The sequence below is a fragment of the Zeus faber genome, assembly GCF_960531495.2.
Source record: "Zeus faber genome assembly, chromosome: 3".
NCBI lineage: Eukaryota > Metazoa > Chordata > Actinopteri > Zeiformes > Zeidae > Zeus > Zeus faber.
Genome location: NC_137190.1, coordinates 6,824,268 through 6,834,991, shown reverse-complemented (window position 1 = coordinate 6,834,991; position 10,724 = coordinate 6,824,268). Strand labels below are relative to the sequence as shown.

Here is a 10,724-nt window from a genome sequence, read left to right as displayed (position 1 = left end):
TTACAATTATTCAAACACCGACGGACGCAGCCATCAGGAGCAATGAGGGGTTAAGTGTCTTGCTCAAGGACACTACAGCATGCTAGCAGGAGGAGCCTGGGATCCAACCAGCAACCTTTAGATTACTAGACCACCAGCTCTACCTCCTGAGCTACCCCCCCTCCCCCCTAAAAATCAAAAACTGAAATTTCTCATTTACATAAGTATTCCAGCCCTTTGCTGTGGCACTCCAAATTGTGGTCAGGTGCATTGGTCAATAAGATATCTGTTGGGCGGAAGCGAGGTGGCATTTATAATGTGATTATTTTTTTTTTTTTTGAGATTTCAGTTTTTGACTTTTAATAAATTTACAAGAATTTCTAAACATGTTTTCACTTTGTCATTGTGGGTTATTGAGTGTAGATTAATGGGCAAAAATGGCATTTTTATCCATTTAAAATGACATCTACAACACAAAGTGTGCCAAAAGTGAAGGGGTCTGAGTATTTTCTGAAGCCCCTGTATGTGTATATAGAAGTAATAAGCTCCTTCCCTTCTCCTCCCAGGATGCTCCGGTTCAGAGGCAGGTGCGTGAGGCTCTGGCCCGGCCCCGTGTTGCGCACGCGCTGCGTCCCTCCGCCGGCAGTTCCCACCGCATCGCAGGGGACCTGCGCAGCGCCAAGTGGAGCGCGCGGCGGGAGGAGCGCTACCGGATACTCTCCAGCCACCGCAGCGGGCTGCCGGAGCCGGCGGAGGCCCAAACCCGGCAGACTGACGTCGCGGGGGACACAGAGGACACGGGCAACAAGCAGAAGCAGCAGGAAGAGGGCCGGGCCCTCGGGGGCGTGCAGGTGGTGGATCTGCTGCACGAGGACGCGGCCGCGCCGGACAAGACTGGAAAGGTGAGTGAGTGGGACCACAACATGCACCTCAGCGTCCCTTAAGGACCTGAAGCACCTGGCAACTTTCAAATGGAATTTAGGCCATAACATGGAAACAGAAAATAAATCTAGGTCCTCTGTTTCATCAATGTTTGGTAATTTTATTGCAAGTGCAGTTCAATTCATACATAGATCACAAGATTTTTTTAAATCAATTTAAATGGATCACAATAACCCAAACCGCACGGATAAAATAATAAATACAAATTTAATACAGATTTATCTTCACTCCTCTCCAGCAACCTAATATTATCATTTTATGTTTACATTTTTTAACCCTGTCCTTGGGTATATTATATAGGTATTCTTCAACTGCTGCAACTTATATTCTAAAGCAAACTCCATGGCCTCCTCCTTTTTAGATTTGAATGGTGTTGAATTCACTCTGGAATACTGTCATCAGATTCTGGATTTTATTTTGAATTTCTTCCACTGCAAACAAACAGCGTATCACAATTAATGCATAGATTACCGTTGCCTGTACTGTATTATACACTTCAAAAAGTAATCCGTAGTATATGGTAGAGATGGGAGGTTCGACTCTCTTTACTGACTCAAGTTTTTATGAGTCACTCACTAAAGAGAGTCGGGTTTTCGAGTCACCAAGTCAGTGACTCGGGTGACTGGGAAATCCCTCTCCAGCCCCAGCCCCCAGAGCATGCGCGCCAGAGGCCTCTGCAGGCCTCGAATAGGATAAAATAATTTAATGGTGTGGCTGTTCAAGACTTTCCAAATGTTATCGGACCAAATGGATCAAATTGTGATCTTGAAACGAGTCATTTCGCGGGGGGTTGTGAAATGAATCCACCATTTTCCAGCCGCTCCTTTTCCCATGATTGTGTGCGGGGGGGGGGGGAAATGCTTTTTACCAAGTCAAATTGGCCTCAAAGCCCGCCGCTGTTCCTGGGGACTTGCGCAGAAGAAGCCCTCAACCAATCAGAGCCAATCTCACTGACTCACAAGTCAGACTCAGAGCTGCTCAGCTCGATTTACAGCCGAGTAACAAGACATCCGGTCACTCATTTTCACCCGCTGAACCAGCCGGTTCCACCCTCTCCCGGTCTCCACTGGTCCACACGATCCATCACGGGCTCGCCGCGGGAAAATGATCCATCTCATTGTGATAAAAGATTGAAAGACCAAGAGTTCTCAAAGGCAAAATATAATTTTCTTTTAATCAGTTTGAATTAAATAAATTTTATGGCTAGTGATTTGTATCCCGTGACTCGAGCGAGTACTGAGTTGAAGCAAGGTGGTTCCTTTTCCACAAATACAGTAAGTATGAATAGTGTGAGTGAGACGTGGCCTGGCTAGTAAATTCCCGAGTCAAATTCCTGATCGTGGGCGATAGTGGCGCCGCCCCTAGCGGTCGCCTGCGCCGGCGCTCCGGTTACTTTCTTACTCTTTAGTATTTTTTTCCTTTTTTTATCACAATGTTCGCCAGAAAAACATCAACAATTAACTCATACGACCGCGATGCACTCATGGATATAAAAATTTCCCTAAACGAACAACTTCGGGACTTTTTATCCGTGGGAGCAGAGTGGCCGGCGGAAATCCTACGCGGGAACACTCGCAACAACAACTACAACAAAAATGGAGTCGCTGTTCCACGAGCGGGCCCACAGAGGAAGCACCGAGGTAAACGAGGCGGCATTCGGGTCAGAATGAGGACGCAACCTTACCGTCCACCTCTGCCAAGCATCCTTCTTGCTAACGTCCAGTCCATGGAGAACAAGATGGATGAACTTCGAGCGAGGATTCAATTCCAGCGAGACACGAGGAACTGTTGCGTCCTCTGCGTCCTCTATGGCTGAACCCACTGGTGCCGGATGAAGCCATACGTCCAGCCGAGGCCTTCTCCGTGTTCCGCGGCGACAGAACGGGAGAGTCGGGGAAATCCAAAGGTGGAGGCGTCTGCCTAATGGTAAACAACCGCTGGTGTAACGCCAACACCACCAAATTCCTCTCCCACTCCTGCTCGCCGAACCTGGAACAGCTGACCATACTATGCCGTCCATTTTATCTCCCCCGGGAATTCAGCACGGTCATCAATACAGCCGTTTATATCCCACCGCAAGCGGACACCGACGCAGCTCTGTCGGTTCTGCACGATGTGTTGTGCGGATTTCAGAACAGACATCCCGACGCGGCTGTGGTGGTGACTGGGGACTTTAACAGGGCCAACCTGAAAAAAGTTCTGCCGAATTTCCACCAACACATGACGTGTGCCACCAGGGGAGACAGAACTCTGGACCATTGTTACACTCCTTACAAGAACGGATACAAGCCCGTGTCGCTTCCTGCTTTCGGGAAATCAGATCACGCCGCGATCTCGCTGCTTCCTGTTTACAGGCCTCTGATCGCGTGGGATCTGGTGATGACGAGGGAAGTGAAGCGGTGGACGGACCAATCGGAGGCTGCGCTTCAGGACGCTCTGACTGACGTAGACTGGGACATGTTCCAAACAAGTTCAAGTGACGTCAGCGAGTTTACGGAGGCTGTAGTGAGTTTTGTGGCTACGCTGGCGGATGAAATCGTTCCCACGGTGAAAGTTCGGATATTTCCAAACCAGAAACCATGGGTTGATAAATCCATCCGCTGCGCTCTGAATGCGCGCACGGCCGCTTACAACGACGGTCTTGTATCTGGTAACATGGACAATTACAAAGCCGCGTCGTACAATCTGCGGAGGGCGGTGAGGGACGCTAAACGGACGTACAGAGACACCGTGGAGCTGCAGATGGAGCGGGGGGACACAAGACGCTTGTGGGAGGGGCTGCGAACAATAACAAACTACAAGAGCAGCTCCTCCCCAGCCACGAGTGCGGACGCCTCCCTGGCCAACCAACTGAACTCCTTTTATGCGCGGTTCGAGTCTGGCAGCAACACCGCTAGCTCGCCGGCTAATTGGAGTTACACCGCTGGGGATGAGCGCGCACTCTCAGTGTCCGTGCACGAGATCAGGAGGGCTTTGATGCGGGTGAACACCAGGAAAGCTGCGGGCCCAGACGGCATATCTGGACGAGTACTGAAGACCTGTGCTAACCAGCTAGCTCCGGTGTTCACCACAATATTCAACATCTCCCTGGCTGAATCAGTGGTCCCGTCCTGCTTCAAGAGGTCCACCGTCGTTCCTGTCCCGAAGATCGCCTCTCCAACCTGCCTGAATGACTACCGTCCGGTGGCCCTCACCTCGGTGGTCATGAAGTGTTTCGAGAGGCTGATTAAGGATTACATCTGCGCCTCCCTCCCCCGCACCTTGGACCCGTTGCAGTTTGCGTACCGGCAAAACAGATCCACGGATGACGCGGTCTCCCAGGTACTGCACACCGCGCTCACACACCTGGATGGCCAGAAGGGGGCCTATGTGAGACTGCTGTTCATTGATTATAGTTCAGCTTTCAACACCATAGTTCCCACCAGACTGGCTGTCAAGCTGATGGAGCTAGGATTGAATGGTCCGCTGTGCACCTGGATCCTGGACTTCCTCACAGGCCGCCCCCAGGTGGTCAAGGTGGGGAAGTACATGTCAAGCTCCCTCACCCTGAAAACAACGGACTGTTTCAGCTGCTGCGGTCAGGCAAGCGCCTCCGCAGTCACGCAGCGAGAACAGAGAGACTGAGACGGAGTTTCTTCCCTCAAGCCATCAGAACTGTCAACGCTGACCTCACCAGGGGTCCTAACTGAGCCATACACTAGGCTCCACTACCTACTGTACTGTATGTAGCATACTGTACCGCATACTGTATCACTGTTCAGGGTTGTTCGTGATGCCGTATTGCTGCGCCGTACTGTTGTATACTGTGCTGTATTATCCCAAACACTACTCCCTCTATTCACATTCACATGCCACTTTAATTCACATGCCACTTTAAATGCACATATCTGTATATACATAGGCATATTCCTTCTATCTATTCCATTTTATTTCAATTTATTTTTATTGTATTTTATTCTTTATATTTTTATCTTATTCTATAAGTATTCCACTTATTGTATTACGTTTTAGGAGTCAGTTAGTCGGTCTATTAGAAAGAAATTTTTCTACTTTTTATTTTATTTTTAATTTTTTCCTAGGACATATTGTGTGCTATCACCGGGTGCGTTGCATTACATTTCACTGCATACATGTATGGAAGTATGTATATGTATGTGACAAATCTTGAATCTTGAATCTAGTAGCAGGTAGGAGGGTTAGTCAGTGAAGGGGTTAGTGGAGACGAGGACTAAAAAGTTGTTTGTTTCGAACGATTCTTTCATGGCTCGTCATCGCTAGTATATCGCCAGGCTATGGTTCTGGAAAACTAGACCCTGGACCATCACACATTTCCAATCAAATTGAAATAAATACACCAACTATATTCTTTTTCATTTTCATCATTTCTCAGTGTTTGGTACGTTGGGGTGCATGACTCATTTTAAAGTTATTCGTTCATGTTTTTCTCCAGAGAATGAAAACTTTGCACTCACTCTGGGATATTTGCCAGGATCGCTCACAGATACAAATACTGAAAAATTTAGGTGATCACTGATTTTGAAAACCCTGTTTTTGTTTTCATTAAATGTTTCATTTGTTGCTCCATTTTAAAAGGACATGGGATGGACAGGGTGTGTGCAGGTCTTTATTTAAATTGTTATTTGTGTGTGTGTGTGTGTGTGTGTGTGTGTGTGTGTGTGTGTGTGTGTGTGTGTGTGTGTGTGTGTGTGTGTGTGTCCCAAATCCACCATGTTGGATTTGACCTTTGTACGCAAACCCCTCTTCATGAAGCTGCTGTAGGAGAAACCTGAGCCTTTCAGAATGATGCTTTCGTGGTTGGTAGTTGACAGGAGTGAAACTCTGTTTGATGTTTTGACATGTATATATTTTTTTCCCCCCATGACGATTATTTCCTTTTTTGATTATGACGGATCATTTCCTCTGCCACAGACGTCCTCGGACCCGGAGATGATCCTGTGCAACAACATGAAGATGCTCCGGGAGCGTCTGAGCGTCTCCCAAGAGCGACCCGGCGCGGAGCATCGTGAGCCGGAGGACGACTACGTGTACGACCTCTACTACCAGGAAACGGTGACGCCCGGCTGGATCCAGGACATCCTGTCTGTCCGGGCCTACGCAGACGAAGGAGAGCTGGTGCGTGGATTGAAGGAAGGAAGGATGGATGGAGGGATTGGAGGACAGGCAGACAGACGGATGAGTGATGGATTTGTTGCAAACTTGAGTGAGTGGTGTGAGTTAAATGGTCGACAAGTTGTACTTTCCCTGTCTGCTGATGACATGGTTTTAGACAACTTATAAATCTTACATCATATAGAGATGGGACCGATCTAATACCGGTATCGGGTGCCGATACTGACGTCCTTCAGACTGAGGTCGCCGATCCAAATTACCTTCCATAGCTTGCGCTGGACCATGAAACCGCCACTTTATTTTGCGAATTGAATGTTCCATTAAATGGACTCGGCAAATAATGAACCTGTAATGAACGACTAGGAGCTGTGTTGGCGCTCAAAATAATACGTCAAGATTGAGACGTATACAATAGGTGTCACCATTGAGATGCTGCGAGTTGTAGTTCTGTTTGCACAGCGCCACACTGAAACAAATCACCGGGTGAGGATTTTAAAACTACACAGATACGTCCTTCAGCTGCCGGTTGCGTCCTGGCCTGTAAACGAATACAAGTAAATGGGTTTTTTTCCTGCATGTTTTCTCGATAAAAATCCAACGTTTACATTTCTCAACCGATTTCAGTAAGTTGTTTTATATTCAAGGATTTATGTTCTACATGGAGTACAAAAATAAAAAAATCCTACTCCACGAGCGTTCCAATATGGCGTTGACGTTAACGTACAATCCAAAGGTCCAGATCCAGTTCTTGATGGTTTTAGTTGAGTTAATAAGAAGTGCTGTTGGTTTACTACAGCCTCGACGACGACAAAGACAACAACAACAATAACCTCTGTTATGGACACATATACCGGATCGGAACTGAAAAACAGTGGATCGGTGCATCTCTTATATCTAAACACATGGGTTCCCAAACTGGTGTCTGCTGTCCCCTACGGCCCTGTGGAGGAACTGCAAGGCACTCCACAGCAAAATACATATTTTCAGGCTTTTAATTATTCATTCATTTTCTTTAGGGAACCCCTGTCTGTAAAAGCTCTTATGTGGAGGACTGTAAGCAACGGTGGTTTGTTTAAACTCCACCAGAAAACAATCTCATAAATGTTAGACATTATTTACTCCCTAAAAACGTTCCAACTTTGCGAGTACCAGCCGTCTTAAGCTTTCGAAGCGGCGCCCTTTCCCCGTGGGTGCGGGCCTCGGCTGCTCCGCGTTGTTCAGTCCAAGGAACGCGGCTGCTGCTGTTCTTCACAGGTGCCTGACCTGGTGGCTCACGAGGAGGAGGTGTACGAGGATGAGGACGACGAGAACGAGGAAGGCAACTGGAGGAACGAGTATCCCGACAGCGAGAGTGACGAGGACGGCGAGCGAGAGGAGCGCTACGGCGGTGCGTGGCTTTAAAAAAAACAAAAAAACATTACGCTGTAGTGAGGAGAGAACAACCCCCCAGAGTGGAGACTAGATATCGTCTGAGACTTCATGGCGTTAAATGTTGTCTCTAAGTTTCATTACGGTAAAGTTATATAGTGGACGCTCTAATCTGTGGTTATATTATCCAGTAGGGTTGGGCCGGTTAAAAAACAAACAAACAAAAAACGTTCAAACCGGTTTAATATGAAGCCAAACACGGGACCAATACACCCAGTTTAACCACTGGGTGTCGCACTTGACTCAGCAGCTGCTCCCAAGGTGGCGGCAATGCACCGCTGCACTAAATAATAATTATAATAATAAGACCACAGTCAGCAGGACAACTTAGTGACACGTCGCGTTTTTAATTTCTCATGACGTTTCAACTTCTCTTTTTTTATTTATTTGATCTCCCCCATGTTGCCGTCTTGGCTCGGCACTAAATTCAGACACTCGTGGCTCCGTCAGTCTGTTTATAAACAAACGTAATATTATATAAATCACGTTGTCATGTTGCCTGTAAGCAATGCAATGCAAGTTGGATTTAGCGCCGTGACGCTATCGGCTCAGGTTGCCGACGTAAGCTGCTTTTTGATTTGCCAGAGCGTCGCATCATAAGACAAATGTGGGTTCAGTGCGTTTGGGTAAAATCAAAGCGGTTTAGGCTCGTACGGCAAAAACCGGAAACGAACCCAACTCTAACATCCGCATTACTAACGGACGTTTCTCCGGCGTCGCGCTCGCGCGTAGATGCTGCCGATGTTGTGAAGACTGTTTTGATTCTGATTTCAGGGGCACAATCCAACAGGGAAATCAAAAGTCCAGGCCACTTTTAATTTTATAAAAAAAAAAATAAACAAGTCCTAGCCCCGCCCCCTGCCGTTCTTTTGACCCGCGGGCCAAAGCACGCCGGCCCGAAGTGTGGTTGCGTCCGTCGTCGGCCGCTTTGACCGACGACGTGTTTGTGTGGGGCCTCCAGGCTTCTGGGAGGAGGAGCACTCCTACAGCCGGCCCAGCTGGGAGCGCTACCAGAGGGAGGTGCTGCAGGAGCTCAACCGCCACAGCCAGGAGCGCGACGGCAGCGGCGACGACAGCCAGTACGACTCCGAGTGACCTGCGCGCGGCCCCCGCCTCCGCCCCACCGGTGGATGTCTCTACTGCCCCCCCGCCGCCCCCCCTCCCACCCCCACCCCCCCTCCGTAGAAGAAAGCTTCTTCTCTGTTAACGTTCAGTTTCAGAGGAATCGGCCGCTGTAGCACTTTAGTGGATTTTTGCTTTAGGACGTTATGGGATGGAGAAACCCAGCAAAGCTTGACCCCGGTGACGGGCCGCTCCTTCCCGGGGCGGCTGCAGGAGGCTCTCGGTCTCCGTGTCGCCCCAAAATGGTGTTGTGCAAATTAAAAAAAATTATAATAATAATAATTTTATGGTAAAATAAAAATTGGCACCATCCCATGATTTCGGTCACCAGTTGAGATGAAGCCGCGCCTTCTTCTGCGGAGATGTTTTAAGGGGCCGAGGTGTTTTTCCTGGGAAGGGTTTTTCCTGCGTGTCTTTGCTTTTTTCTTTTCTTTTTTTTTTATTTCTTTTTAACTATGGTGGAGTGAACTTGTGTGTGTTTGTTCCAAGTGGAAGTGTGTTAGACGTGCTGTGCCTCGTATGCTTAGAGTCCGTGTTGGAGGCCACACGTGTTTGCAGTTTAGGGTGTTTGCCTTTTGTGGTGCATGGTAGTGTGTCAGTGTCGGCGCGTGTTTAGATTGTGAAAATACGAACGCGTGGTGCAAACTTTTTGTTTAGTGCGTGTGCGCGTCGGGTTAAACATTCCCCACCACCACCACCACAATTCCTCACATATGACTTGTTCTCATGAATGCTTACTGAATTAAAGCCTTTTTTTTTTTGTAAATATGTAGATGTGTATAAAAAAAAAAAAGATTTCAAAATAAATGGAAAACATCTGAAATTGCTGGTGTCATTGACCATAAACACTTTTTTTTCCCCTAAAAAGTCAATTTTGAAATTTTACCCCCTAATTTTACCCCCTAACACTATATAAGAGTAGAGAGTATTTGCAGTGGTTCTCTCGCTCTGTTGCGACGAGTTATCACAGACTATACAAGTTTGCTTTCTATTCCGCCATCGTCAGATTTCCACTGTAAGGGAGTCGCGGCAGCCAAACAAATACCGCATTCTCTCATGTTCTATTTTGAACTTCAGAACAAAATCAAAACAGCCTGTTATTGGTTTTGAGTTTGGATTTGTATGTAATAGATTAGTGGCACTTGGGAGAGACTGCACCTCTCTGGCGATTGGGTGTAGTTCCTGCGGCGACACCCCCAACATCTCAGAGCAGAGGGAACTGCCTTTTTGTTTTTGCAGGAATTTTTAAACCTAATTATATATACTTGCTGACTTTTTTTTTTTTTTTTTTTAATCATTCAAATTTGGCTGGGTGGCTAACTCTTTTCTGTGGCGAGACAAACTCAGAACACATTTATTGTTGCCTTACATGGACTTCATGTTTTGCAACATAACATTCATTAAATAAGACATTTCAGAAAGTTGTTTTTTCAGATTTTAAGAAACAATGGAAACAAAATTACACTCAAAATTAAAATTTAGAGGAATAAACAGTTAAATGACTTTTCTAATGCTTGTATGATTTTTATTTTTTAATTAACTCTTTCTGCCCCTGAAAGAGTAAGAGTTTCCCCCGTTTCAGAGAATAGTAGCTCAGTTACATGAAATTCAGGCTCCTGTTCCTGGAGTCACATCGTATAACTTCTCTGGGAGGTTGGCCACTGTCAGTGGGGAAAAATACTGTGTACACAAAGTATATGGAGCAGTTATCACCGATCAGCCACAACATTAAAACCAGTGACAGGTCAAGTGAATAACATTGATCATCTGGTTCCAGTGGCACCTGTGAAGTGGTGGGATATATTAGGCAGCAAGTGAACAGTCAGTTCTTGAAGTTGATGTGTTGGAAGCAGGAAAAATGGTCAAGCGTAAGGATCTGAGCCTCTTTGACAAGAACCACATTGTGAAGTCTGGTCTGATCCCACAGAAGAGCTACTGCAGAACAAATTGGTGAAAAAGTAAATGCTGCTATGATAGAAAGGTGTCCGAACACACAGTGCATCGCTTGCTGCGTATGGGACTGCGTATCCGGAGAGCGCCACTGCTGACCCCTGTCCGATCCGATGGAGCATCTGTGGGATGTGCTGGAACAACAAGCCCGATCCACGGGGGCCCCACCTCAC

At 47.1% G+C, this 10,724-nt stretch overlaps 1 protein-coding gene across 1 annotated transcript in view; it reads left to right on the top strand.

Moving 5' to 3' along the window:
* slc7a6os (solute carrier family 7 member 6 opposite strand) overlaps positions 1-9,415 on the top strand; it is a 10,530-nt gene extending 1,115 nt beyond the window's left edge. Inside the window, exons 2-5 of the mRNA XM_079998199.1 lie at positions 546-881; positions 5,851-6,054; positions 7,306-7,438; positions 8,441-9,415. Of these exons, the coding sequence (XP_079854325.1) occupies positions 546-881; positions 5,851-6,054; positions 7,306-7,438; positions 8,441-8,574 (807 nt within the window). The 3' untranslated portion in view covers positions 8,575-9,415. The remainder of the gene's footprint in view (positions 1-545; positions 882-5,850; positions 6,055-7,305; positions 7,439-8,440) is intronic.
* Positions 9,416-10,724: the final 1,309 nt, after the last annotated feature.